Consider the following 24,437-nt stretch of genomic DNA (forward strand, 5'->3'; position numbering starts at 1 on the left):
ACGGCCGAAAATTCCAGCTCAAACCCCAGGGTAATGTTGAAGTCGGAACCGAGATCTGCAAAAAAAAAAATTTCTAGCTTCCTTCAAGGTCAGCTTCTGACCATACGCTTTTCCCGTCAGGCCTTACTCCAGCTGCGCTCTCATGCAACGGACACAAACAAGAAGTGACGATCTTGAAAATTCTTAGTGTGTGTCTAGCTTAGCTTTCGAGCAGCTTTTGCAAGACTCGAAGGTCATGCTCTCAAGTCAACCCGTTGCCTCGAAGGACAAGCACTTACGGATATCCCAAAATGCACACACTCACCTGTCTCCCACATGTGCGGATTTGCTTGGCATCATATCTCAGCTCTAGTTCGGCCCCAAAACCTCGTTTTTGATCGCCAAAAAGAGCTCAGAGACCCCAAACTTTTCAACATCTCCCTCATGTGATCTTGGCAATGAATTCATAATGCAAGAAGTTTTCCCCGCCTCCGACGAAGTGAGGCACCCCACCTCATCTCAATATGCATCAAAATCAGGTCGCTTAGCTCAGTTGGTTAGAGCGTGGTGCTAATATGGCAGTCCTCTCAGAGGATTTGTGTAACGCCAAGGTCGCGAGTTCGACCCTCGTAGTGACCATCCTGGTTCTTCTTTTGCTCTTGCAACCTCCCTTTTGCTGGCTGGCATTGCGTGCTCACTCTTTTGCCGTCTTTGAGCTTGGATGGTGGTGGTGCCGCGGAGCTCGTGGTTTGGGAGGGGCTGGATGTGATGCGGTGCCGGATTCGACCAACAACCTACGACATCCCACTTTTCTCCACTACGACTGCCGGGGTAATCGCGACAACCACTTTTGAAAGAGCAAGGAAGCTTATAAGGAAAGCAGTCGCATCACATCTGCTTGGGCCATCTAGAATCTTGAAGCGTTTTGCGTGCTGCCGCGCATCACAGCCAAAATGGTGACAGTAGTGAGTCCGATTTCTGAATCGATGCCATGCGGTCTTCGTGACCCAATGGTCCCCCATCCTTTCGTCATTTGCAATCTGTGCTTTCTCTTGAAGCCCGATGTTGGCCAAGCTCTATGACTATCAGAGGCTCAGCAGCTTCTGCAAGCTCAATTGCGGAGCGGGTACTTGATGCCCAAGAGCGGACGTTTCTGCTCTTCATGGAGTCTGAACATCAAGCAATATCCACCCGAAATCCGCCTTATCATGACCGATCAATCTTCTTACACGCCTACAGGCAGTCGGCCAAATATGCTCCATGGCGAGCATGGCGCACAACGTGACGCAATGCCGCACGCTCGTCGCCAAAGCGGCCTCGCTCGGGGCAAAAGCGCTCTTCCTCCCCGAAGCATCCGACTACATCGCCTCGTCGCCGGCCGAGACGGTCGCGCTGGCAAAGCCCATCGCCACGTCGCCCTTCGTCCTCGGCCTGCAGGACGCTGCGCGCACGCACAGGCTCCCCATCCACGTGGGCATCCACGAGCCGACCGAGGTGCAGGAGCACGAGGAGCAGAAGCGCAAGGTCAAGAATACGGCCGTGTGGATTGATGAGGAGGGGGTTGTGGGCCATCGTTATCAGAAGTTGCACTTGTTTGACGTCGAGGTTGAGGGGGGCCCGATTTTGAGGGAGAGCGAGTGAGTTCCTCTCTAGACCGTGATGGCGCGTGTGAGTTGCATATCAGTTACCCGCTGACGACGAGGTATCAGGAGCGTGCAGGCTGGGACAGAGATCCTGCCGCCGTTTGAGACGCCCGTTGGCAGGGTTGGCTCGACGATTTGCTTCGACGTACGTTCAACATGCACCCTTTCCACCATCCGACATAAAATCAACAGCTTACCACATACCCACCCACAGCTGCGCTTCCCCGAAATCAGCCTCGCGCTGAAGCGGCAAAACGCGCAAATCATCACATACCCCTCGGCCTTCACGGTGCCAACCGGCCGCGCGCACTGGGCGACGCTGCTGCGCGCCCGCGCCATCGAGACGCAAGCGTACGTCATTGCGGCTGCGCAGGCGGGCTTCCACAACGAGAAGCGCTGCAGCTACGGGCACAGCATGATTGTGTCGCCGTGGGGAGAGGTGCTGGCCGAGCTGGGCGGCGTCGACGCGACCGAAGGCAGGCAGGGCTATCGCCCGGAGCCTGAGTTGGCGACGGCCGAGGTGGATTTGGAAGTTTTGCAGAAGATAAGGAGGGAGATGCCGTTGTTGAGGCGGACGGATGTGTATCCTGAGGTCTAGATTTTGAATTTGGGGGAATGGGGAGATGAGAAAGCAATCGCCCCGGCGTTGATGATAGACTGGCAGTCAATTGGATCGAGAGCATCTTCATAATCTCCACTTGCAGCAGAGCGCAATAGAGGTTACGTTCTACTAACCAACCCTTTCAACCCCCTACTTGCACTCCCAAGCCAAAACATCCCTGGCGCCCACGCCCAGCATCGTGTACGCATCCTGCCTGAACCCTGCCACACTCAGCGCCATCCAGCCATCTCCCGCGGCCTTGCGCGACGCCAGCCATAGGCGCAGCAGGAACGGAGCAGGGACAAGGCCGCGCCATCTCAGCCGCACGAGCGTCTCCACGGCCGGGCTGTCTGGGTCGCCGTCTCTCTTGTACGGCATGGGGACCTCGTAGCGGCTCAGGAACGAGTCGACGCTGTCGCCGGCGTTGATGCGCGGAGACGAGAGGCTGACCATGCCGAACCACTCGAGCACTTCGGCGCCGTACTCGGAGTCGCAGAGGTCGGGGATCGAGGTCAGCGCGGGCAGCTTGGTGTGTGGCATGACGGCTAATTCTGGCTTTGCGGTGAAGGAGTGCGGTTGGTGTTTGAGTATCGGGCCTGCTACATGTCAGACAGGAATCCACGAGTTGGTGTGGGCATGGGAAGAAGCAGACCTTTGATGTCCCTCGGCGAATTCAGGTCGTGGAAGAGCCACGCCAGCGAGTGGTTCAACACGTTCTTGAACGCCCACACGATGCGCTCGAAGCCCTTCTTCCCGTGCAGCATGGAGGGCTTGCGGAGTTCCAATTCAACGGCTACATGTGCACGTCAGCAAAAGCTCGACTTGATCAATCGTAGTGCGATGCCTACCATAGCGCTCTTTCGTATGCTTCCTACCCGGATGACGCACGGGTCTACCCTCAAGGCCACACTTCTCGTAGGTCGGTCGATCAAGGTCCAGCCTCAAGACACCTGGAAGTAGTTCAGAAAGCGAGTTCGTCAAAAAGCTCGAGGCGGCAACGATATTCCGCTAGCCCGGGAACGCACCTTCGCGAAGGCAAAACGTATTGTCGATGCCGCGTCTTCCTTCTGATATCATGAGAATATTGCCTAGAGTCGTGTCAGTTTTGAGGCCCAGATTACGGAGAGAGGGGACCTACCGGTCTTGATGTAGTCGTTGAAGAAATCGCCATCTACGATTTCGCCGAGCGTCATGTAGACGCGAGCGTAGTGAAAGGATCCGACATCGCCTTCGAACTGCTCCTTGATTGCGTCATATGTGCTTTCAGGAAGTATGAAGTCTGCCTACTCAGAAGGTCAGTGAGGCCCACCCGTGATGCGCGTGGGAGACTTGCCGTGTGAGCGAACGGTAGCTCGGCTATGGTCGCGAAAGGTTTTTTCTTTGTCGGTGGATGGCTCTCATCTATGTGCTCCGGCAGTACGCTGTGTGTGAAGTTGCATTTTGACGCGGGTCCATTCTCATTTCCGATACTAAACATTTCTGTGAGGTTGGTCAGGTTCCGTTTTGGTGTTGGGTGGGAGGTCCCAAATCTGTTGGAAAGTGGTGGCCGAGTCTGGGCCGGATATCAATTTCGAGATCACGACCCAAGTAGCGGCGTTGTCACAACGCCTGACGTGAAATATTATTGTGCGAGGATTCAATTTTTACTTTTCTGCTCAGTAAGGAGAATGCGAATCTGCAATGTCGCCTCATTCGAGGGCTTCAAGACCGAGCAATTTGAAATGCTAAGAGGGGCAGACTCCCCAACGCCAACGCTATGTCCCAGTACCATCGACCGCGCTATTTCAAACTCCAAATCCAATTGAAAAAATGCCAGCCCAAAAGAGAAATGTGCCAACGAAAAGCCAAATCACAATCGCTTGAGGCCTTGCCGCGGACCAAACGCGCCGCGGTTATATCTCTTCAAGCAATAACCGGCAGCCTTGAACCTGCGGCTTTCGTGTCTTGCTCTCCGCTCAGCATCCGGAGAGAGCTTCGCTTTTGTAGCCTTGTCAGGCGACCATGCGAATGATAGGGTGTTGAGGCGGTTGTTCAAAGAACCGTTTGAGGAGGAACTGGCAACGGAGTGCTGTGGGCTGGCCGACGATTGCTGTGATCGGTTGCGCGGCTGAGGAGTCTGATACGAGGACTGCTGCATCAGGTTGCCGCGGCGCAAGGCGCGAGGTGGAGCGCCCCGTGGTGCGGACGCAGGAGCCTGGCCGTTGTTGTTTAATGGCGTGCTGAAGGATTGAGCGTCTGAAGAATCAAGACCCAGGGAATCGGTGGAGCGCTTGGCTGCTCCTTGTAGTCCTTGCGTGGATGTCGAGATCATTGGCGCTGGTATCCAGTCATCAGACTCTCGCCTCCCCAATTGGTTTTCTCCCTGCTCAGTCTGAGACTTTGCCGCGGTAGTCATCCTCGCCTTTCTCGCGCTGGACCTTGTGACACTGCCAATGCCTTCGTTCAATCTGCTTTTCCCCTTTGATCTCTCGATGCCCTTGCCCAGTTCTCTCTCTTTCTCCGGCACCTTCTCTTCCCCTCGCGCCTTTGCTTCGTCCACGCCTTGCTTGAGGTCTCTTGGAATTTGCGCGTGAATCGAGACCATCAATTTTGCTCTCTTGAAGAAAGCATCCCAGTCTTCTTGAAGCAACGCGCCAGCCTCCGAGTTTAATGCAGATGCCGGATTAGGTTGAATCAAGAGGCAAGATATCGTGATGAGAATGTCCTTCAGAGTCAAGCTTGATTGCCAGTCTCTCTTCAATGTATCCACACAAACGGCGCCCGTCCCCTCTTCCACGTTTGGATGCCATATTCTTGTCCGGAATTGTGCGGTTGGTGGTGCGGCTGGGTAGGTCTTGGGAATCTCGAGGTGGAGCTTGAACAGTCCGGCGGCGTACGGCGTGCCCTCGGGGCCGGCGAGAAGGATATCGAGGTGGGTCAGCTCGTCGCTGTCGGAGTTTGCCGGAAAGAGGTAGTTGGGCGGTAGGTCGGAATGGAGAGCTGCGTGGTCGGCAGCTAGCCGGCGCAGGGACTTTGAATTCTATCGTGGAAGCTGTTAGTGTCGCCCTCTGCCGCAGTGGGTGAGGCGTTTGGAGACCCCATACCATTTGAGTAGATTTATAGGTGAATCGGTAGCAAGTAGAGAGGTGGGAGAGAGGGTAAGGACATGAATCGATATCAAAGCTGTCGAGACCTTAATTGGACGCGCTTACGATGCGGCTCTGTTTTGATGATCTCACCCCCGCCCGCGGCAAAAGCAAGAGTCGCGTTGGCATGAACAACAACCGAGCTTTAACCGTATTGGGAGTAGGCGCGCCTCGCTGGTGTCAAGTTCGCGTCGAAGCGCGTTCAGTACCTGCAGCCTGCAGACACCAGGGGCAGCCAGAACTTCCCGTGTGTGGTCTGGCGGTCATATGCTAATCGTCGACAAAGTTTGAGGGTGCTTGGATGCGTTGTTTCCCTCTCCACAACTACTTATGAAGAGTGCCTCAGTCATCCGCCCTTTTTCTGCCCCATGAATTTAACACCAGCAATCAAGTCTTCCGCAGGCGTCGCTTTGTTCGTTTTGATTCCTCACCCACAGACATCACAAGTCCCACAAGTCTAAAAGTGTAGCAAGGCAATATGCTAAAGTTGTTGGAATTACGTCGTTAGCGAGAGTACAGGTTGATTGAAACAGTGGAATCAATAAAAGCACTACGCCAACTGATTACAAGCTCCATCGACCAACGCCGGTGACGCCAAGTAATGCACCTTGTCTTTGTGCAGATAGACCCGAAACCGCAAACCGCAGAAGAAGCAACGTCCCCAACCGAAGGAACCACAGGAAGTCGTAATAGGAAATTTTGATGGGAACCGTCGGGAGTATCAGGAGATGTAGGAAATTTGACCGGAGGTGATGTCTAGCTTAGGATTCGTCCGAGGCGTTGGTAAGGGAGAGGTAAGCCGTCCACACGATGCCGACGGTGGAGACAAAGGGCTGGGATCAATCGTTAGTGAGCGCTCGACATGGCGGTCTGTACAACTTACAATCTGGAACTGGATGGGCATAACGCGGAAGTTGAGAATCTGAACGGCAGGCCATACGACGTAGTTTGCCTTCAGAGCAGGAATGTAGACGTCCTGGAACTTGCGAGTCACGGCGCGCTTTCCTCCGCCCTCAGCCACCGTCATGAAAGTGAAGAAGCAAGCAAGACCTAGCAGCGGGTTAACACAAACTCCAATCGGGAGTCTGATGAGTCAACATACCGACAGGGGCGAAGAGGAACTGGTCGAAAGCGACACGCTTAAGGGCAGGAACGAAAGCAGAAGCCTTGGTAACGGGAAAGGTCTTGGACAAGAAGCCGAACCACTTGTGCTGGATAGGCGCCATGAGGAAACCGTATGCCATGAAGCGGGTCAACCTCTCGAAGTCGAAGGGGGGCGGCAGTCGCTTCGAGTTGGGAATGAGGTCATCGTCGGGATATGGGTTCTTCTTGTCCAGCTCGTGGATCTCGATGGCAAAGAAGTCGTCTTTGGCGACACCCCCAGGCTTCCTCACTGCCCGCTCTCGAATAGCGGTCACAGACTGTGCGACGGTATCCGCAATGCCTCCGAGAATCTTTTAAAAAGTCAGTCTGACTGTTCTATGCGCTTTGTGTGGCTTATGACGTCGACATGTCGTAGGGAGGGACGTACGGCATTGGTGACCATGGTTGTGAGCACTGCGCGCATTCAGTCAGTAAAGAAGGCGTGCTAGATTATGTCTGCAGAGTGCTTACCTGGTCGGTTCGCATAGTAGGAGTTGAATTTGCGGACGAGAATCGATACGGCAGCCATTTGGAGCAGGAAAACGATGGAGTGGAGGAGGGGCTGGAAGTGTCAGTGTCACAGGCGAGGAGAAGACAGCGCAGGATTCTGTCGGGTTCCACGGGGAACTCACGATGCTGCCGTAGATGTAGCGGCTGTTGAGAACGCGCAGAAGGCGGCGGCGCTGTCCTTCAATCATGATGGGCGTGCTGTGTGGATCGCGGGCTTTCGAATGACGTCGGTTGGTCGCTCCTGGCGAGTGGGTGCTCTTGAAAGCGGATGGATGGCACACAGGGTCCTCAGGGCTTAGCGCTCGCGCCAGCTGGGTCGGTATGGGTCAAGGCAAGCAGTCGCGCAGAGGAGGAGGAGAGGAGGAGCGTGGATTTGGGCGGCAGGATAAGTCGGGTTGGGGGTTGGAAGGTGGTGTTTCGTCAGACGGGAGGTAAGTCTTCCGCGCCTAGCGGTTGAGAATGTCCTGCCCTGCCTGCTCGACTCCACAGTTGTTTGCACAGCCAAGTCAGACCATCCGCTTCGCCCGAAAGTCCAGACACACAATCTCCCTTCTCTTTTTTTAGTCGTCTTGCGCTCACACACACTTCGATCTGCAGTCGGCACAAGCTCAACTATGGTCACGGGACGTACCCGACCACCGACTCCGCGACAGCCGATGAGCGTGCCGGAACACTTCTTGGGAAGGCGGTACGATAACTCAAATGCGCCTCGGGCTGCTCTCCCGAAACCATCATGCGCCGCCAATCACTGCCCGACGCTTTGCAAATCGACTTGAAACTAAAAGTCCAATGAGGACAAAGAATATAGACATCACGTGCGATAGTGAGTACCCTCATTCTTGGTGAGGGTTGGAGAAAACGGACACCGAAGAAATATAGGAAATCAGAGCATCCATAGAGCTTCGCAGACATGTGTTGCTAAGGGCTTTGGGAATTGTGGTATTTTGCAGCAAGAGACATGAGGAAATCAACCCCTTGCGAAATAGCTCAAATACATGCCACCACTTTTGCTACATGTTCAAGCCTCACAAGGCACAGCTGAGGAGTTCTGCATGGACTTGATGACTTTTGCCCTGTCGCCTCGCACGCCTCGCAGGGTTCTCGATGCACGGCCCAATGCGGGGCTCGGCTGGCGCGTCATAACTTTTCCTTCGCACTGGAATCTTCTGTTGACTGGCTTGCTAAGCGCAACACTTCTGACTGAACATCTTTTTGCCCTCACCACCACAGATACAGCCTTTTCTCGCCACAAATCACATTACATCAAGCGACACACTCAAAACTCGACTCGACTCTTTTTCCGCAAACCTACCCCATCTACACCACACCGCGCAAAGCAAAACCATCATGTCGGTCCCAGGAAAGAGCCTGGCAAAGGACCTCTTCGAGGACATGGGCCGCAAGGTCCAGGAGGCCAGCGCAAACATGGCCGCTGACGGTGAACCCTCAAAGCTCGTCGAGGAGATTGACAGCTTGTGCATGAACTGCCACGAAGACGTACGTTTTGCGCCGACCTTTACGAATCTAACATACTGACTATGCGACAGGGCACCACCAAGCTTCTCCTCACCAGAATTCCCTACTTCCGCGAAATTGTCATCATGTCCTTCGACTGCCCTCACTGCGGCTTCAAGAACTCCGAAATCCAACCAGCTGGCGAAATCCAACCGCGAGGCGCAAAGTACACTTTCAAGCTCGAGACGGCCGAAGATCTCAACCGCCAAGTCATCAAGAGCGACACCTCTGTATTCAGAGTAGAGGACATTGACCTTGAAATTCCCCCGGGACGCGGTCAATTGACAAACGTCGAGGGTATCTTGCGCATGATCCACGGCGATTTGGAGCAGAAGCAGGATGAGCGGAGACAGTTGGTGCCCGAGGTGGCTGCAAAAATCGAGGCCGTCTTGGTCCTACTTCAAAACATGTTCGAAGGCCAGCAGCTTCCTTTTACCGTATCCGTCGACGACGCAGCCGGCAACTCGTGGATCCAACCGTCTGTCAACGACACTGCCGGAAAGCTCGTCAAGCACGACTATGCCAGAACACCCGAACAGAACGAAGCGCTTGGCCTCACTGCCCAAACCGAAGGTGCTCCCACGTCCACTGACGCTCCGGAGCCTGTCCTCCGTCCCGAGTACCAGGCCACACAAATGTACCCCCAGGCGCCCGAGCGGCCCATGGTCAACAACGTCGATGACGACGAAATCATTGAGAACCAAGTCTACTCGTTCCCGGCCAGCTGTCCCGGCTGCACCAAGCCTTGCACAACCAACATGAAGATGGTCAACATCCCCTACTTCAAGCAAGTGGTGCTCATGAGCACCGTCTGCGACCACTGCGGCTACCGCAGCAACGAGGTCAAGACGGGTGGCGAAGTGCCCGACAAGGGCCGGCGCATCACCTTGAAGGTGTCGGGCAAGGAAGATCTTTCGCGCGACATTCTCAAGGCCGAGTCGTGTGCGATGCGCTGCCCGGAGCTGAACCTGCAGGTCGAGCCAGGCACGCTGGGCGGCCGCTTCACCACCGTCGAGGGACTGCTCACCAACATCCGCGACGACCTGCGCAGCAACATCTACGGCGACAACGACACCAACCACGACTCGATCGACGCGGCTACCAAGGCGCGCTGGGACGCCTTCTTTGCGCAAATCGACAGCGCCATTGCCGGCACCACCGCCTTCACCATCGTCCTCGAGGACCCGCTCGCCAGCAGCTACGTGCAGAGCTTCGCGGCGCCCGAGCCCGACGCCCAGATGACGGTCGAGGACTACCAGCGCACCGACGAGGAGGAGGAGGACCTGGGTCTCAAGGACATCAAGGTCGAGGGATATGAGAACGACGCTGACGTCGAGATGCAGGAGGGCGAGAAGGAGAAGGAGGAGTCGAGGAAGAGGAAGGAGCCGACGCAGTAGACGCGCATGACAGGGGCGCGGGCGCATATTTTCCTTTTCTTTTGCAAATTTCCCCTTCTCTTCGGATTTTTGGGCATGACCTGCAGTGAATGATGACGACGAAGCAGAAAAGGGGGAGTAAGTTTCACGACGATGACCTTGGGCATATGACGGACATACATGAGCAGCTTCGGGACAAAAAAAGAGAAGAAGAGTAGGCGGGGCCCTCTTGGATGCTGCATGAAAAAAAGAGACGCGAAGCACATTTCATCTTTCCCATTTCCTACGATACCACGGTATCTCTCCTCGATAGACAGGCGGTAGCGGCGTCAAAAAGCATCAACGACGGAAAATATACAAATCATCATACAGACAAGGAGAGCATTCATGCTGCTGCGCTTCGTCCACCAAAACCAACCAATGATGCACCTCCTCGCTCCCCCACCACCCCCGCAATGACACAAAAAACGCACTCACCCTGAGAGAGGAACAAAGAAACGTCGCATGCCATACCACGCAACCATGCACGCAACATGGCCCACACGTTTCTTGGGGAATGAAGCACGCGCTCTCGATTGAAATGAGGTCCAAACCACGGAATGAACGGTTCCGGGCGCGACCGTGGCAGTCTGAAAAAGGGATGATGGGTATGTATGTATACAGGGAGAGAGCGAGCAAGAGAGGTGGTTCTAGAGTCCCCCAGCCCGCCCAGGGACAGACAGGGGTGACAGGGGTTCGGCGGGGGTTGCCGAGCAAGTGTGTCGCTTTGCCCACCCCTTGCTAGAGTAGTTAGCTGTCGAGATGGACGAGGGGCTGGCTTTGCCCCCAAACACAACGGAAGCGGATGGAGCGACGCGGTTACTTTTGGAACCCCATCTGAAGCCGATGATTTTCATTGCTCAACGCACATGGATGTGGCAGAGAAGTTCTCATTCATTGCGTCGTAAGGTTCACTTCCCAAGTCGTCGTGTCCCACCAATCCCGATCCCATCCAAACAAAAGAAAAGGGTAATAGCCCGCGAGGGCCCCAAAAAGTCTACCTGGCGTGTAGTCGCCAAGACAGAAAGAGAAACAACCCAAAATCACCGCTTTCGCCAAAAGTTGTCCAGTTGTCCCAATACCATATGCTGCCCTCGTTGGTAGTAGCGGGGACCTGTCCCCGACCAGCGGGATGATGTTCCTTTCGTTCCCATTTTAATGCGCCGCAAAGCCAAAGGCATAACTAAAAGTGAGGAAGAAGGAGAAGGAGGAGAAGACGAAAAATGTTGCCAAACATCCCCAAGGCCGCTTTGCTCGGAGCGTGTGCAAATCATAGGGGTATCTGTGGGAAGCCCGACGTGAATCCGAAAGATCAAAGAGAGTTTCTGCTTGTGATTCCCCAAGAACTTGGAATTTGAAAGGGCCGAAGCAAAAGTTCAAAGCTTGGTCTCCTGGCGAAGTGTGTCACTCAGTCGCCGTGCCGTAGATGGAGCGCCGGAGCTCGAGGCGGATGAGCTGCCAGCATTGGTTGCACGCGAACTGCTTGCAGCTTCTGACCCACGGGAAGCTCCAGAGGTCGGGCTTGATGCAGTGGAATTGCTGCGAATCTGACTGGCGATGGCTTGGCGGCGCGTGTTGATGAGCCACTGCTGCTGGGTCCGCATGGCGACAATGGCAGCTTCGGAGCGGGCCATTTCAGTGTTGAGACGGAGGATTTCGTTTTGCAGCTGCATGTTGGTGCGCGCCTCGACCTCTGCAATAGCAACGTTGAGACGAGAAACTTCGTTGCGCAACGCCTCGTGCTGCTCGATCATTTGGTGAACCGTTTCGGAATCGGGATTGCCAAGCTCCTCGGCATGGTCGTGGCCTGGACCACTAAGAGGAAGAGCAACCATGGCCTGCATGTCGCTAATGGTGTTCTCGAATGCATTTTGGCTACTGCGGAGATGCTCTACAGTGCGACGAAGCCGGGAGTTTTCTGATTCAAGATTTTCTTGCTTGGTCTTCATCCCTTGGAAGAATGGAAGCATCTTGACCATGGTACAAGTCTTTTCGTGTCCAGCAATGTGCTCCCGTGGGGCCCTAATGTCGCAGCCCAATTCCTGACCTGGACAAGCAATGACGGCTTTCAGACATTCGTTTTGAACATGAGAGTCAGTCAGGCGACGGACAATGTCAGCATCGCACAAGTAACACTTGTCGATCAGATTGGAGCAGAGTCTCAGTTGGTGGTTCTTTGACGACGATGTTAGCTTTGAATCAACAAGCAGGCTGAAGCTTGGCGCTTACCTCGAGTTCAATCTCCATCATACGGTCACCACAGTGCTCACAAGAGACGTCGGTATGCATGCATCCTTTTTCAACATCCTTGGCCATGACTGGATGCTGGCAATGACGAGCGGGACAGTCGACCATACGGTAGTGACATGAGAAGTGCAGATGGTCTTGCACGTCACCCCTTTGGCCAGACCAATGGCAGCCCACTGAGCCGTTTGGACATTTCACCATCATCTCGTCCAGCATGTTCGTGATGATTCTGGAGACATCGTACGGCTCGGTGGATAGGTCGAGGCTGCGCCGGCAGGTAGGGCACTTTGCGCGGTTGCCATAGTCATTCTGGCGGATGGAAGTCTGGATGTGCTGGTCGAGGCAGTCCTCGCAAAAGGTGTGCTCGCAAGTCAGGATTCTGGGCTTGACATATGGGGATAGGCAGATGCGGCAAATGAGGTTGTCGTTTGGTGGGTGGAGCGAGTCGAGCTGGCGGTAGTCTGCAGGCGTCAAGGACTGGGCCCTACCAGCCTGTGACGTCAAAGCGCGGAGTTCGAGAGGAGACGGGGGACTGGGTGGAGCGCCAACGACAAGCTCCGCAGGTTCGTCGCCGATCAGCTCCTGCAGGTCCTCGGTATTCTCAATCGAAACAGCAGTGCTGGCTTGCAGCAGAGGAGTATCTGCGCGGCTCGAGGCGCTTGAGCTGCGAGAACTGAGATCGTCGGCCATGATAGCAGAGGACAGAAGGTGGCGATGGGATGGAACGATCAAGTCGATGTGACGGCCGGGGGTGGAGCGACAGGCATTATAAAGCGTTGTGTCGGAAGCGTTGCACAGAGAGCAGAAGGGAATGCTTCAAGGCGAAGTTTGGCCCTGAGGTTGCGTTGGAAGTGGATGGCTCCCTCTTCTGCAGTGTGGCAGCACGGTGACGGAAGCTGCCAAGGGACCGTGCCCATGCCGCATGCGGACTAGCGCCCGTCCGGGATGATCCGGGGACGGGCAAAGGCCGGATTGCCGACTTGACGTGCAACACCACCTTACATTCCTCCACAACCTCTGCTCCATCATCGCAAATTCTCCATCCAACACGCCTGACCGCTGCCCGTCCTGGTCGCCCCTCTTTTCCGTCCCCCTTGGCCTCGCCAGACCGCTCGAATCGACCGTTGTCCACCGCCTCGCTCTTCTCCGTCGGTTACCGTCCTCAGACAGCCACCATGGCCGCAAACCCGGCCCAGTTGTTTCTCCTTGCAGACCACGTCAAACTGTCGTTACTAGAGCGCCAACGCGCCGTGTCTCTAAACCTTGCCCCCAACTCGCACGACGGCCAGATTTCCCGCTCGCTCGAGTCGCTGGACTCCGGCATCCAAGCCCTCGAAGCCCAGCTTTCCCAGAACCCGGACGAGTCCGTCACCCCACCCACACCTCTCCCCCGTCCCATCTCCAACCCATTGCCTTGGGTCGCAAAGAGCCCCTACGTTCCAATCAATCCCACTCCATCACCCGCCCTGCTCTGCTGACCACCAACCTCCTCGCCACTCTACAGATCGCTCCAGGACCAGATCTCTCGCCTGCGCTCCCAGTACTCGGACCTCTCCGCGCAATTCGAAGCGCCTGCATCCAATGCCGCACCTCCTTCCAACACAGTCTCATCCCCCAACAACCCTTCGCTCGCCTCCGACTTTGCCGCCGCGCAATCCCGCTCCTCCATGTCCGGCTCGCGCACCAACAAGAGCAAGGCCGTCCGCTTTACCGATGACGATACCGATCCAGATGCTCAGGAGATTGACCCCAATCGCGCCATTCTCTTCCCCTACCGCGACGATCCGTCTGAAGAAGAGGGTCCGGACCACTCGGAATATTCAAACCAACAAATACATGCCTATCACAAGAACGTGTTGCGTGAGCAAGATGAGCAGCTGGACCGACTGGGCGAGAGTATTGGGCGGCAGCGGGAATTGAGCATGCAAATCGGCGATGAGCTGGACAGCCATGTTATGATGCTTGACGACGTCGAAGAGGGTGTCGACAGACACCAGTCGCAACTCGATCGCGCAGGGCGGCGGCTTGCGCGGGTAGGCCGGCGAGCCCGCGAGAATTGGAGCATGACAATCATAATTGTCCTGATAGTGATTCTGGTTTTGTTGATCGTCATAACCAAATGAGGGAGATATTGAGAAAAAGTTTTTGCCCAGAGTGTACGTTGTAGATGCTTGTTTCATACACCTGGTGGTACACATGATAGACACTGGGCGGTTAGGCATGGGCAGGGCGTTGGAAACGGGCGTTTGTACCGGCGGGTGGCTTGGGCTTTTTTCTCTCTCACGACACAAACAACGGTTGGACACCTTGTTTGAATTTCAGATTTCCTTTCCCTGGCTATGTGCAACGTGAAAAGTCGCCTCCTTGTACGTCTCGTCATATGCATGTCTTGCTCAATCCGTCAAGTCCAGCCCCATCCTCCCGCACAAATCTGTGAGTAAAAGGGTATCTCGTAAAGTGCGCTCCTGAGGAGCGTTCGGCCGTACGCGCGTCGCCAGGCGAAGCCATCCACCAAGTCCAAGCGCGTACGCGCCAGGAGTCTTCGAACATACGCGCGCCACCGAGCGAAGCCATCCACCAAGTCCACTGCGCGTGCGCGCTGGGAGTCCTCGAACATACGTGCGCATGCACATAGATGCTTTCCGCCATGTCTGCGCGTGGCGCGCGGGGAGTGATCGAGCGCATGTACTTTTTTGCCTTAGTGTAAATGAAGCGCCTTCTTCGACTGCTCGTAGACGACGTAGGTGATGGACACGGCAGGCACGACCTTGAGCAAGTTTGGCGTCAGGCCCTTGAAGAGTCCTCGTACGCCTTCGCCCTTGATCGTTTGGCGCGTGACGTCTGCGATGCCGGTGTAGGTCCTGGGGTGGAGGACGGTGCCCTGGCTCTGAAGCCTGGTGCGAAGGAGGTTCAGAGGGTAGACGAGACTTGCTCCAAAGGCGCCGCTGAAACCGCCAATGAATGCCGTCATAAAGCTGCCTGGCTCGGCTTGCTCCTCGTGGCAGTGGAGTCTCCTTGCTTTGCGTGCCGTCACGAAGCGCTTGAGATATTCGAAGGTGCCGAGGTCGATGGCGGCGTATGGAAAGATGCCGAAGAGTCCCATCGGTAGTCCGCGGTAGAAGGCGCGCAGGCGGTCTTTGGCCCACATCTTCTTGGCCGTAGCAATGATCAAGGCGTTGCCATGAAGGCCACCAGAGACTGTTTCGCATTGCATTCGACTGAGAGGCCATTAGCATTGTAGAAGATGGAAAGAAAGATCTCTACTCACAACTTGAGTGTGTCGAGCGGGTACACAACAAATCTAGACAGGCATTAGCAGGACTGCCTGGTTTCCAAGCAAGAGAAACTGACTGTGAGACCATTCCTCCGAATCCACCGGCCATGAATTTAGACCAGGTGTGAATGTCTCTGGGATTATTGTGACCCTCAATCTTCGCGAATAGTCGTTTTGACGCCTTGGAATCTTAGTTGTGGATCAATGTGCTCCAACTGGGTCGCTCACCTCGAACGCGCCAAACTTCACGGCCGATTCCGGCATAACCTTGACGACATTCAGGCCGTTACCTACGGGCGCGTTAGAACGATATTTCTCGCGTCTTAACGCGTTTCAACGCTCACCTGCGTAAAGACTACGGATTCCGCCTGTAGCCCACAACTCTTTTGTCGCAACAACTAATGACTGGGCGCCTTTCCTCAGGGCCGTCAGGGCCGCGCCAGATTTTGCGGTTTGGACGGTGTCGGTATTTCGGGTTTGCGCAATGAGGTAGACCTTTAATCGATCGAGTGGAGCGGTTGTTGTGCGAGAAATGATTCCCGCAAGGCCTCCCGCCACGAAGTATCCTGGATTTGGGACACAAGCAATCAGCACCGGCTCCACATGCTTTCGCCAAAAACTGTCGGCGCGGACGTCGGTCGCCAGTTCGACGTCTTCGACTTCAGGCGGGAGGCCTTGCTGAGCATCATCTTGAGGGGGAGGCATCATCGGGGGTGGTGCTGACGTCTCGCTCTCGAGTTGCGCTAAAGGGGTGGGGAGTCGACGTGCAGGTTTGGGAGGTTCGACGATTCTAATAAGCGAACCAAACAAGAGGTGTGCAAGAGTACCTAAGCCATTGGAGATCTTCTCTTCTGTGACCGCGACGTCACCCTCGGGAGTCATCAAAACGGTTGAGGAGTAGTATGACAGGACTGCTTTAAGGCTGGGGTGCTCCGACGGCATAAAGAGCAAAAAGTTTCTACGGTCGAGGTTCAGAGGCGATTTCACTTCAGACTGCACGATCGACAATTGACCTACCGCCATTCTTCAAAACTTATCGCTCCGTCATTGTTCGCGTCGACTTCGCTAAAGAAGCGATTCAACTTGGAGTTGGGCACAATCAAGCCGGCACGGAGGAACGCGCTATGCAGCTCGTCCTTGTCCAGTTTCCCATCATGGTTGTGATCAATGCTCTTGAACAGCTGCCAGAGCTCTTGCTCGGTCTGCTTGACAAAGATGCGGAATTCTTCGCTTGGAGGTCAGCCATGGGTACCGCGACGAAGTGGGTGTTCGAGTCGAGAGGCTGGCTAACCATCGTAGGATATCTTTCCGTTACCGTCCGTGTCGACGCTCTTGAGGACATCCTTCAGGAGGTCGTCCGCATTTTTCAGGGCTGCGGAGAAGGTCAGCGGGGATTCGCACATGGGCTCTTGGAGGGGGGATCAGCCCCACGTACGGTGATCAATCTTTCTCAGCCCTCTCTTCAGGGCATTCAGGTCGAGTTGACCCTGTCTCTTGGTGTCCAGCTGCTCCCAGAGAGCCTGGACTCGCGCATCTTGGGCTTGTTGCGCACCTGCGGACCCGGGATCCATATTGTCACCGAGGCCGCGAAAAACTGGGCGCCGCTCTATCTGAGCTTTTTCAGGTCCATGTCACACGACGTATCGAGGTATGGCCAGTCTACCGGACGGGTTCGAAGGTTTGCGAGCGGTGGTCGGCGCAAAGGGAGGGCATGGGGAAGCACGCGGTGGGCTGGCGGGGCTCTGTGCTGGAGTCGTGTGAAGTGACCTGGGAACAACCGGAGGCCACTGATGCGCCGTCCTTTGTCATCCATGCTCGCGCAAACAGCCGAGGGCGGTCAGGCGGCGAGGTCAACAACATCAACACCTTTCAGCCAGCTCTGCCCGACGCCATGTGTCGGTGTGTTTGCTGACCCGTTGAAGTGAGCAGAAACCAGTCGTTTCGCATTTCAGTTTCAGTCCGCGTTTCTGTGTCTAGTGAGCGTTTTGGGTTCGGCCGCTCCCTTTTCGTCTCGACTTCATGCTCTCCCTTCCTTCTCCGATGCAACCTTCAAGCCTGCCCCTTTGCTCCTGCTTGTTTTGCTTTCTCTTTTACTCCTCGTAATGCCACAAGTCTCTTGGTGACTTGCTAGCTTCTTGCAAGCGGACCTTTTTCAATCGCTGGCCTGCCATGGCGGCCAACTACTGGTCTTCGACCCAGCATCGCTTTTGGACGTTTTCGAAGCCCCAACTCGCTGCCATTCGGCGATCTTTGGAAGATGAAAACAGGGAGCTTGTTTTAAAGTTTCACTTGCCGGACCGGCGTCTCTTGAGCATCTATTTTTCCTCGCGTGTGTATCCCCTATGCCTGCTCGAGACTGCCTGCTGACAAGAGCAGAATTGAATAAACTTGTGCGACGGCTGAAGCTCAGCCAACAAGCAGTGGCGACTGCTCAAGTTTACATACGACGTGTGTACACCAAGGTTGAGATTCGAAAAACCAATCCCAATCTTGTTCTCGTGACGGCGCTATATCTGGCGTGCAAAATGGAGGAAAGCCCGCAACACATACGGATGATCCTGGGCGAAGCGAAACAAGCCTGGCAAGGCAAGTTGCTCCCCCCCTTTTTACCAGCTTTGTCTAATTTGCTTTGCAGACACTATTCTCCCAGACACGTCCAAGCTTGGCGAATGCGAGTTCCACATCATCTCGGAACTGAACTCGCAACTCATCATTCACCACCCTTACCGCAGTCTCGCCGACTTACAGTCCAGCTGGAAGCTGACACACGAGGAGCAAACGGTTGCAGAGTACCTCATCAACGACCACTACCTAACAGACATGCCCCTGCTGCACGCACCACACGTCGTCGCCATAGCTGCCATGGTGCTCGCAGTCACAATCGGCCCGCCCCAGGCTCAAGCAGGTCTCAACATGCTCACCGCCGCAAACATGCAGTCGGCAATGGCAAACCTGGCCAATGCGGGCGGAGGAGCTGGCGGAGGAGCCGGGGCTGCAGGTGGCGCTGGTGGCGGTGGCTCGCCGGCTAGGATCCAGCATCTCATGAACTGGCTGGCCGAAACCTCCATCGACATTGATGGAGTGGCGGACTGTACGCAAGAGTTCATCTCACTGTACGAGGTGTGGGAGACGTACAACGAAAAGCTGTGCAAAGACCAAATCAACCGGTTCGTCAAGACTAGGAACCTTGAAAAGTAGGTGGGAATGCGGCTCCGTTTATCTTTTGGATGAAGCTCAATCTTGTCATTTTGTTTGGCATTGTTGGGGTGATTGTGAGCGCCTCGCAAAACCTATCGCACTTCCCATTTGCGGCAATTGCAGGGTAATTTGCGCCCTCATTTTTACTGCGCTCCCCCATGTACACACCAATCTTTTGCCGAAGCGTGCTCTGCATCAAGATGCTCGAATTATTGGCGGCTCTGCGGGAAGCAGTCGAAAGTTCTCCTGCTCATCCATTTTCAACAAGCATCCCGACATATCATTTGGCTAAATTGGGCAATTCAAGATGGAGCTTTCCATCGAACGACTACACAGACAAGCCCTGACGCGGGTGAGGCTAGGGCGTGAGTGAGGCCAAGGCGTGAGGTCCCGACCTCAGGTCTCGACTGCAGGCCTCGGGACGTAGCATTAGACCTTGGAGCATGCCACGACGTTCATTTCTACACTACTCAGATTACCCCTTCTGGTGAAAGAGCCGAAAAGGACAACCCCACCTCAAAGACCTGACCAGAGCGTGATTTCAAATGCGCGAGGGCTTGGGTTCTCCCCGTGGAATACGACACCTACACTCTTCGCGAGCAACCATGGGCTGCTTTCCTCCCTGCACTTGAGCGGGGAATTTTGCTATTGGCCAGACAGTCAGATGAACACATAGGCGTTCAGAGGCATTCTGTTCAGTCACCGACCTGGAGGGCAAACTTGAGGCCAAAGCAGTACATCTCGGTACTTGTGAGTTCAGCGTACTTTCAATTTCCATGCCATAATGGGATTCTAGAAGTATAGATTGCAGATTCAGAGACTGATCGGTCCTCGCAGACGCGACGTCGACACCACCGACGGATCCCACGTTGGCAGGACGACGTGGATGTAGTAGAAAAAGTGAGCAGACGCGGCAAAGTAATGCTGGTGATTGTGCTCTCATCTCGTATACCAAACCTCTCAACACGACCTCAACCATCCAAGGCCTACTTGCAAATTCAGCATCATCATGGCTCCTCAGGTCGTCTCCTACTGCCGCTGCCTCCTCTCAAGAAGCCACCACGGACCGCGCCCCATTCGAACAGCCGGTGCGCAACCCCATCCAAGGCCCCAGTCTGCATCTGAGCGACACGGACGAGCAGATTCGGACGCGGAATGGCTGGCTGCAACTCGAGCAAGGTCCCGGTCTTCCATTCGAATTCGGTCCTAGTCCATCACATTTGTTTTGTAACCACGTCGTAGATTTGCCCCCTTTCGTCGTTCCACAGCCGACTGCCCCAGAGATCAAGGTGCGCATCGGCGAAGGACTTGAGCCTGGATTGCTAGACTTTATTCTCAAGCTGGACGGGAGCATTCGCAGCGAATCACAAAAGTCAGGAAGGATTTCCGTCAAGATGGGTCAGTGACGGTAGTATTGAGAATCAGATTTCATTGTTGAGTTGCATTCCTCGTTTCATGTCTGCGTAACTATCAATTTTTTTTTTTTTCAATTTGATACTTTTTTGAACTTCACATTTTGGATCCACTTAAGCTGGTCCTGTTACTGATCAAATTAGCCATTGCCCTGATGGTGGATTCCCCAGGCCGCCGCTGACCTAGGGAGTTCATCTTCGTACCATTTTGGCCACTCAGTCTCTCACGTAAACAAAACAACCGCTTACAGGTTCTCGTGGAAAAACTCCAAGACAGTCTTGTAGCCACGGGTGTATTCGTGCCTCACACGCTCGTCCTTGAGATCGGAACTGGAATACTGTTAGTCTCTGCGTATAAATGATGGTAGACGAGCTCACCGAGCAGCCATCCAGCCGTGGATTTGGTCGGGGAAGAATTCGACCATGTGCTTGACCTTGAGGCCATCCTCCCATTGCTTCACTGCGTCCTTGTCCTCGTCCTTGGAGGGGAGCATGGCAAACGGAATCGTGATGTTGGGGGCGTCCTTGGGGTCAACCATGGCCGGGTGAGCGGCGGCGGCGACCTTGAACTTGGAGCCAGAGGTGGAGACGAGGTTGACAATCTAGTGCGATCAGTCTATTATCCTTCTTCCACTCATGAAAAGATCATGTACCTTGCCGCCCCAGCAGAAGCCGAGAATGGCCCAAGAGTCAAAGCCCTTCACCTTGCTGACGATTTCATCGACGACCTTGGGCACGCGCGCTACCGTCTTGGCCGGCGCGGCAGGTCCAGCGAAGAACTCGCCAAGCTTCTGCTTCTTCTCGTCGTTGTCGGGCGGGTACCACGAAATGTCGGCGGGGTGGCCCTCGAACCAATCGGGCATGAAGACTTGGTATTTGCGGTGGTCGTCGGACGTGGCGAGGATGTCGGCGCCTTGGAGCGTCTGCGGGAAGAATCCGAAAATGTCGTAGATGATCAGGATGGCATGCTTAGCGTCCGAAGGACCGGTGTGGTCTGAGCAGCAATTAGTTTGGGAGATCATCTTGTGATTGCGGGGTAGCCACTGCTGCGGTGCTGCGCCTTGCAATAGCAATTGACTTTGGATGTAGGTCGTACATGTCTTCATGCCATCAATGGTGATGTACTGGCCCTTTTCCTTGTAGTCGTGGCTCACGACGGGAGGAATGGAGCAGCCTGGAGGAAGTCAATACTTGTCATGATAACTAGATGCGGGGTGAAGCTCACAGGCGGCGGAGTGTTGGGAGGCCATTGCGCAGGAGAATCTGGATTGTGTTGGGGAGTGCTTGATTGGGAACTTGTTGTAGCAGATAGGAGGACGAAATTGGAGGGATTGGCGAAGAAGGCGGGAAGAAGAAGTGATGAACGAGCGCATTTTGTAAGGTGGAGGTTCGGGAGCTAGGTGGTGCCCGCAGCAGCAACAGCAAAGCCCCGCAATCCCGTGACGTCACGAATGCTTCCCGCGAATGCGAATCTAAAACATGATAGCTGAAGAAAATCTCCGGAGTCAAGGGAGATATGAAAAGTAATCAGACCGTCAATGCGCATCTAGGTTCTTTTCAAAACACGTAATGGGTTGATAACGGGAATTCGAATATTCGAACTGCCGTCCCTTCTCATGCCTCCTTCCACATTTGGACATTTGGAAAGCCTGAATGCTCCGTCCAGCATCTTCTACTTCATTTCTGATGGGAGTCCTATCAGCCGGGACTTAATCACGGACCAGAAGCATGCTCCTCAGCACCCAGCACTCTCCCTTCCGTCTTGCCACCATACGCTCCGCCATCCAGGATCCACTGCTCATTGTCATCTAAATCATCCTGCACTCTCCTCCATGTACTCTTTCTTTCCCTCTCCTTCTCCTTCCCCTTATCTTCAGAGACCTTTGCCACTGGCCGAATCAGCCCGCCCAACAACGGATTCCTGCTAAACGCACCGCCAGCTTTACCGCCTGGCGGACCAGCAGACTCTTGCGGGAAATCAGGCTCATCCAAGTCGTCTTCCGTCTCCGGCGACTCTGGTCTCTGAACCGCCTGCATCCTTCTGACAACTTTGCCTCCAGCGAGATCAATACTTGCAACCATCTGTCTCTTTTCGTATTCTGGCCGCATCGCCCATTCTTGCTCTCGCAATACCTTTTGCTGTCGCTTCAGCTGCAATGCACGCTCCTGCGGACTCGCCCACATGTTGGTTCCCATGACGGGCGTGTCAAAGTCGGCCGCATCGTCATGAATGCGAGTTCGACGTGCATTGTTGGCTTGGAAACCCAGCAACCTGTCCCTGTGCTCTTGCGCCTTGCGCAACCCCTCGGCTTCAGAGTCCGAGGAGGGTGCGCTCGCGCCTGGGCTCGCCAGAAATGTCTTTCCTGAAAAGGGTCGTGCGGCTTTGGAGACTTCAGCCCGGCGCTGGGTGGCGTTGTTTGCTTCCATTTTCTCGCGTCCGCGCTCTTCGCGGAGGATTTTGACCATTGATTGAATGTCGGCTTGGGAGAGCAGCGGCTTTTCGCAAAACGTGCAGGGACCAAGACCTTCCTTGACACAGATGATTTTGCCGCAGTTGAGGCAATTAGGTGCTGCTTCTAAGAGCGGATGCCGGGTGGCCATGCAGTTGCAGCGGCGTTTGGCATTGTCTTCGGCTGTGTTTGACGCAAGCGAGGGGTTGGTTTGGATCTCGAGGGCGCGGATTGCCGAGTCGAGGTCGTTGACTACTGATGATTGACCCTTCATAGAGGTGCCACCAGAAATGTTGACCTTGGCCTTGGCCTTGGGGGCTGGAGAAGCGGTGCGCGAGTTGTTCTTGGAGGAGGGGAGCGAGTCGGAGATCAGAGGTCCAGATGCGGAAGGAGGAGGTTTGGAAATCCGCGGGTTGGTGGAAGACGGCGTATTGGTAGCCTTGGGCAGCTTGATTGCATCAGGCTTCTCTTGAAGCTGAAGCGCATTGGCTACGGCATCCTCTTTGCGTGACGACTTGGAGCTTCCAGACATGTAGTCATCTTCGTCTTTCTTGAGGTAGCCTCCTGAAACGTTGCCTGCATGTTCGACTCGTCGGGGAGGCAGCTGGTGTATGTTTCCCTTGCCTTTCTTTTGACGCGGCTTTGGCTTTGGCACTTCTGACTCTTGTCTCGCGCCTGCCTGGGAGGGCGGGGGCGCTCTTCGAGAATTGAATGCGGATATGAATTCAAGGGCTTGTGCAGAGTCACCGAGGAGATTTTTCAGGTGATCTGCAGCTTCGTTTGGGGACAAGCTTTCGGAGTATGAGACGATTTGCTTGAGAGACTCTTGATCCAGAGGCAGGAGGCGCTCGAGTTGTGGCAAAGCCCATGTAGAGATATCCATGACGAGTTCCTTGCTCTTTATGAATGTGATCAATATCTTTTCTGTGAAACCCCTTCAAATCAATTCTTCCCGTGAATAGTGGTGGTTGTTGTTCAGGTTGGGGATAATCAGCAAGACACCGGCCGGTGACGAAATGCGAAATGTGGCCCGTGCGGCGACACCGACGGCCACGTCTTTCACCACCTATCAACACCAGCATTCTGGCGCGTCATCCACGATTGAGCTGTTTCTTCAACTGTCTACAATCCCAAGTCGATCTACCTCCAATCATGGCTACCGAAGTCGCCCTCGAGACCTCAATGGTACACTCCCTCATTTATCCCGACCACGACACCGTCTAACCAACACCAGGGCACCGTGACCCTCGAGCTCTACACAGCCCACGCGCCTCGCACCGTCCAGAACTTCCGCACCCTCGCCCAGCGCGGCTACTACAACAACGTCGTCTTTCACCGCATCATCCCCGACTTCATGATTCAAACCGGCGACCCGACCGGCACAGGGCGCGGCGGCCAGTCTATCTACGGCGAAAAGTTCGAGGACGAGATTTCGCCGCAGCTCAAGCATACGGGCGCCGGCGTTCTCAGCATGGCCAATAGTGGACCGAACACGAATGGATCGCAGTTCTTCATTACCCTTGCACCGACGCCGTGGTTGGATGGGAAGCACACTATTTTTGGAAGGGTCAAGAATGGCATGGCGATTGTGAGGCGCATGGGCTTGGTGAGGACTGATCGTGAGGACAGGCCACTGGAAGAGGTCAAGATTGTGAAGGCGTACGTTGTGGAAAAGGAGGATGAATGATTGCGGAAGTATTGGACTCAAAGACACCCCAAATTAAGGCGCCTCTAGGAGATCGAGGCATGAAGAAGCTCCCGATACTGGCCCACGACCGAGAAGTCTTGCAACAGCTATTTCCATCATGGTCGGCTTTCCAAGGAACCGCGAGGGTTTGGCTCTATACAGGCACATGTCATGTCTGAAAACGACATGCACATGGCAGGCCTATTGGTCGCCTTGACTGGAGCTCTACGCGCCGAAA

General features: G+C 54.9%; 12 protein-coding genes and 1 non-coding gene across 13 annotated transcripts; 6 read left to right on the forward strand and 7 right to left on the reverse strand.

Moving 5' to 3' along the window:
- Positions 1-517: 517 nt before the first annotated feature.
- On the forward strand, positions 518-618 carry BKA78DRAFT_t75. Its single transcript has one exon. It is a non-coding gene; the product is annotated as a tRNA-Ile (tRNA).
- BKA78DRAFT_280854 (putative nitrilase) lies at positions 605-2,220 on the forward strand (the record flags this gene model as incomplete). Its single annotated transcript, XM_066885623.1, has 4 exons — positions 605-944; positions 1,219-1,616; positions 1,689-1,767; positions 1,837-2,220. The coding sequence occupies exons 1-4, from the start codon at positions 933-935 to the stop codon at positions 2,218-2,220; spliced, it is 873 nt and encodes a 290-aa protein (XP_066745268.1). The 5' UTR covers positions 605-932.
- A 153-nt stretch (positions 2,221-2,373) lies between these two features.
- BKA78DRAFT_294528 (ribonuclease P 40kDa subunit-domain-containing protein) lies at positions 2,374-3,700 on the reverse strand (the record flags this gene model as incomplete). Its single annotated transcript, XM_066886363.1, has 6 exons — positions 2,374-2,819; positions 2,876-3,016; positions 3,072-3,173; positions 3,249-3,311; positions 3,362-3,506; positions 3,533-3,700. The coding sequence occupies 6 exons, from the start codon at positions 3,698-3,700 to the stop codon at positions 2,374-2,376; spliced, it is 1,065 nt and encodes a 354-aa protein (XP_066745269.1).
- Positions 3,701-4,072: 372 nt separating this feature from the next.
- Positions 4,073-5,309, reverse strand: BKA78DRAFT_294529 (ubiquitin-conjugating enzyme/RWD-like protein; the record flags this gene model as incomplete). The annotated part of the gene is made up of 2 exons (XM_066886364.1): positions 4,073-5,242; positions 5,307-5,309. The coding sequence occupies 2 exons, from the start codon at positions 5,307-5,309 to the stop codon at positions 4,073-4,075; spliced, it is 1,173 nt and encodes a 390-aa protein (XP_066745270.1).
- A 645-nt stretch (positions 5,310-5,954) lies between these two features.
- On the reverse strand, positions 5,955-7,459 carry BKA78DRAFT_114354 (uncharacterized protein). Its single transcript, XM_066882320.1, has 6 exons — positions 7,124-7,459; positions 6,963-7,053; positions 6,880-6,905; positions 6,451-6,802; positions 6,232-6,398; positions 5,955-6,181 (listed from the first exon to the last, which is right to left on the reverse strand). Exons 1-6 carry the CDS (start codon positions 7,187-7,189, stop codon positions 6,110-6,112), a joined length of 774 nt encoding a protein of 257 aa, XP_066745271.1. The 5' UTR covers positions 7,190-7,459; the 3' UTR covers positions 5,955-6,109.
- An 889-nt stretch (positions 7,460-8,348) lies between these two features.
- On the forward strand, positions 8,349-9,913 carry BKA78DRAFT_294531 (zinc finger protein-like protein zpr1; the record flags this gene model as incomplete). Its single annotated transcript, XM_066886365.1, has 2 exons — positions 8,349-8,498; positions 8,549-9,913. 2 exons carry the CDS (start codon positions 8,349-8,351, stop codon positions 9,911-9,913), a joined length of 1,515 nt encoding a protein of 504 aa, XP_066745272.1.
- Positions 9,914-11,171: 1,258 nt separating this feature from the next.
- On the reverse strand, positions 11,172-13,078 carry BKA78DRAFT_114393 (uncharacterized protein). Its single transcript, XM_066882322.1, has 2 exons — positions 12,161-13,078; positions 11,172-12,105 (listed from the first exon to the last, which is right to left on the reverse strand). Exons 1-2 carry the CDS (start codon positions 12,866-12,868, stop codon positions 11,308-11,310), a joined length of 1,506 nt encoding a protein of 501 aa, XP_066745273.1. The 5' UTR covers positions 12,869-13,078; the 3' UTR covers positions 11,172-11,307.
- Positions 13,023-14,482, forward strand: BKA78DRAFT_311218 (SNARE complex subunit). The gene is made up of 2 exons (XM_066888190.1): positions 13,023-13,541; positions 13,683-14,482. The coding sequence occupies exons 1-2, from the start codon at positions 13,354-13,356 to the stop codon at positions 14,299-14,301; spliced, it is 807 nt and encodes a 268-aa protein (XP_066745274.1). The 5' UTR covers positions 13,023-13,353; the 3' UTR covers positions 14,302-14,482.
- Positions 14,483-17,323, reverse strand: BKA78DRAFT_311219 (mitochondrial carrier domain-containing protein). The gene is made up of 9 exons (XM_066888191.1): positions 16,888-17,323; positions 16,744-16,824; positions 16,470-16,677; positions 16,280-16,410; positions 15,797-16,018; positions 15,681-15,742; positions 15,530-15,633; positions 15,447-15,479; positions 14,483-15,396 (listed from the first exon to the last, which is right to left on the reverse strand). Exons 1-9 carry the CDS (start codon positions 17,021-17,023, stop codon positions 14,877-14,879), a joined length of 1,497 nt encoding a protein of 498 aa, XP_066745275.1. The 5' UTR covers positions 17,024-17,323; the 3' UTR covers positions 14,483-14,876.
- BKA78DRAFT_311226 (cyclin-like protein) lies at positions 17,324-19,031 on the forward strand. The gene is made up of 3 exons (XM_066888192.1): positions 17,324-17,781; positions 17,829-18,038; positions 18,088-19,031. The coding sequence occupies exons 1-3, from the start codon at positions 17,622-17,624 to the stop codon at positions 18,648-18,650; spliced, it is 933 nt and encodes a 310-aa protein (XP_066745276.1). The 5' UTR covers positions 17,324-17,621; the 3' UTR covers positions 18,651-19,031.
- Positions 19,032-20,307: 1,276 nt separating this feature from the next.
- BKA78DRAFT_330910 (Alpha/Beta hydrolase protein) lies at positions 20,308-21,312 on the reverse strand (the record flags this gene model as incomplete). The annotated part of the gene is made up of 5 exons (XM_066889829.1): positions 20,308-20,392; positions 20,441-20,664; positions 20,716-21,056; positions 21,159-21,236; positions 21,288-21,312. 5 exons carry the CDS (start codon positions 21,310-21,312, stop codon positions 20,308-20,310), a joined length of 753 nt encoding a protein of 250 aa, XP_066745277.1.
- Positions 21,313-21,448: 136 nt separating this feature from the next.
- BKA78DRAFT_311231 (C2HC5 finger protein-like protein) lies at positions 21,449-23,488 on the reverse strand. Its single transcript, XM_066888193.1, has one exon. The coding sequence runs from the start codon at positions 23,393-23,395 to the stop codon at positions 21,776-21,778; it is 1,620 nt and encodes a 539-aa protein (XP_066745278.1). The 5' UTR covers positions 23,396-23,488; the 3' UTR covers positions 21,449-21,775.
- A 176-nt stretch (positions 23,489-23,664) lies between these two features.
- Positions 23,665-24,199, forward strand: BKA78DRAFT_330912 (peptidyl-prolyl cis-trans isomerase-like 1; the record flags this gene model as incomplete). Its single annotated transcript, XM_066889830.1, has 2 exons — positions 23,665-23,697; positions 23,747-24,199. The coding sequence occupies 2 exons, from the start codon at positions 23,665-23,667 to the stop codon at positions 24,197-24,199; spliced, it is 486 nt and encodes a 161-aa protein (XP_066745279.1).
- Positions 24,200-24,437: the final 238 nt, after the last annotated feature.

This window comes from Phyllosticta capitalensis (genome assembly GCF_038381095.1).
Source record: "Phyllosticta capitalensis strain CBS 128856 chromosome Unknown BKA78scaffold_4, whole genome shotgun sequence".
NCBI classification, from domain to species: domain Eukaryota; kingdom Fungi; phylum Ascomycota; class Dothideomycetes; order Botryosphaeriales; family Phyllostictaceae; genus Phyllosticta; species Phyllosticta capitalensis.

What these genes read in the sequence shown, in the direction of transcription:
- BKA78DRAFT_311226 (XM_066888192.1), top strand. Translation starts at nt 17,622, where the DNA reads ATGGCGGCCAACTACTGGTCTTCGACCCAGCATCGCTTTTGGACGTTT. An exon ending in GAGCATCTATTTTTCCTCGC is followed by an intron (nt 17,782 to 17,828) that starts GTGTGTATCCCC and finishes TGACAAGAGCAG; the next exon opens with AATTGAATAAACTTGTGCGA. An exon ending in AGCGAAACAAGCCTGGCAAG is followed by an intron (nt 18,039 to 18,087) that starts GCAAGTTGCTCC and finishes TTTGCTTTGCAG; the next exon opens with ACACTATTCTCCCAGACACG.
- BKA78DRAFT_311231 (XM_066888193.1), bottom strand. Translation starts at nt 23,395, where the DNA reads ATGGATATCTCTACATGGGCTTTGCCACAACTCGAGCGCCTCCTGCCT.
- BKA78DRAFT_311218 (XM_066888190.1), top strand. Translation starts at nt 13,354, where the DNA reads ATGGCCGCAAACCCGGCCCAGTTGTTTCTCCTTGCAGACCACGTCAAA. An exon ending in CTTTCCCAGAACCCGGACGA is followed by an intron (nt 13,542 to 13,682) that starts GTCCGTCACCCC and finishes GCCACTCTACAG; the next exon opens with ATCGCTCCAGGACCAGATCT.
- BKA78DRAFT_311219 (XM_066888191.1), bottom strand. Translation starts at nt 17,023, where the DNA reads ATGGATCCCGGGTCCGCAGGTGCGCAACAAGCCCAAGATGCGCGAGTC. An exon ending in ATAAGTTTTGAAGAATGGCG is followed by an intron (nt 16,411 to 16,469) that starts GTAGGTCAATTG and finishes CCTCGACCGTAG; the next exon opens with AAACTTTTTGCTCTTTATGC. An exon ending in AATCCGTAGTCTTTACGCAG is followed by an intron (nt 15,743 to 15,796) that starts GTGAGCGTTGAA and finishes ACGCGCCCGTAG; the next exon opens with GTAACGGCCTGAATGTCGTC.
- BKA78DRAFT_114393 (XM_066882322.1), bottom strand. Translation starts at nt 12,868, where the DNA reads ATGGCCGACGATCTCAGTTCTCGCAGCTCAAGCGCCTCGAGCCGCGCA. An exon ending in TGATGGAGATTGAACTCGAG is followed by an intron (nt 12,106 to 12,160) that starts GTAAGCGCCAAG and finishes TCGTCGTCAAAG; the next exon opens with AACCACCAACTGAGACTCTG.
- BKA78DRAFT_114354 (XM_066882320.1), bottom strand. Translation starts at nt 7,189, where the DNA reads ATGATTGAAGGACAGCGCCGCCGCCTTCTGCGCGTTCTCAACAGCCGC. An exon ending in CTACTATGCGAACCGACCAG is followed by an intron (nt 6,906 to 6,962) that starts GTAAGCACTCTG and finishes GAATGCGCGCAG; the next exon opens with TGCTCACAACCATGGTCACC. An exon ending in TGCCCATCCAGTTCCAGATT is followed by an intron (nt 6,182 to 6,231) that starts GTAAGTTGTACA and finishes GATTGATCCCAG; the next exon opens with CCCTTTGTCTCCACCGTCGG.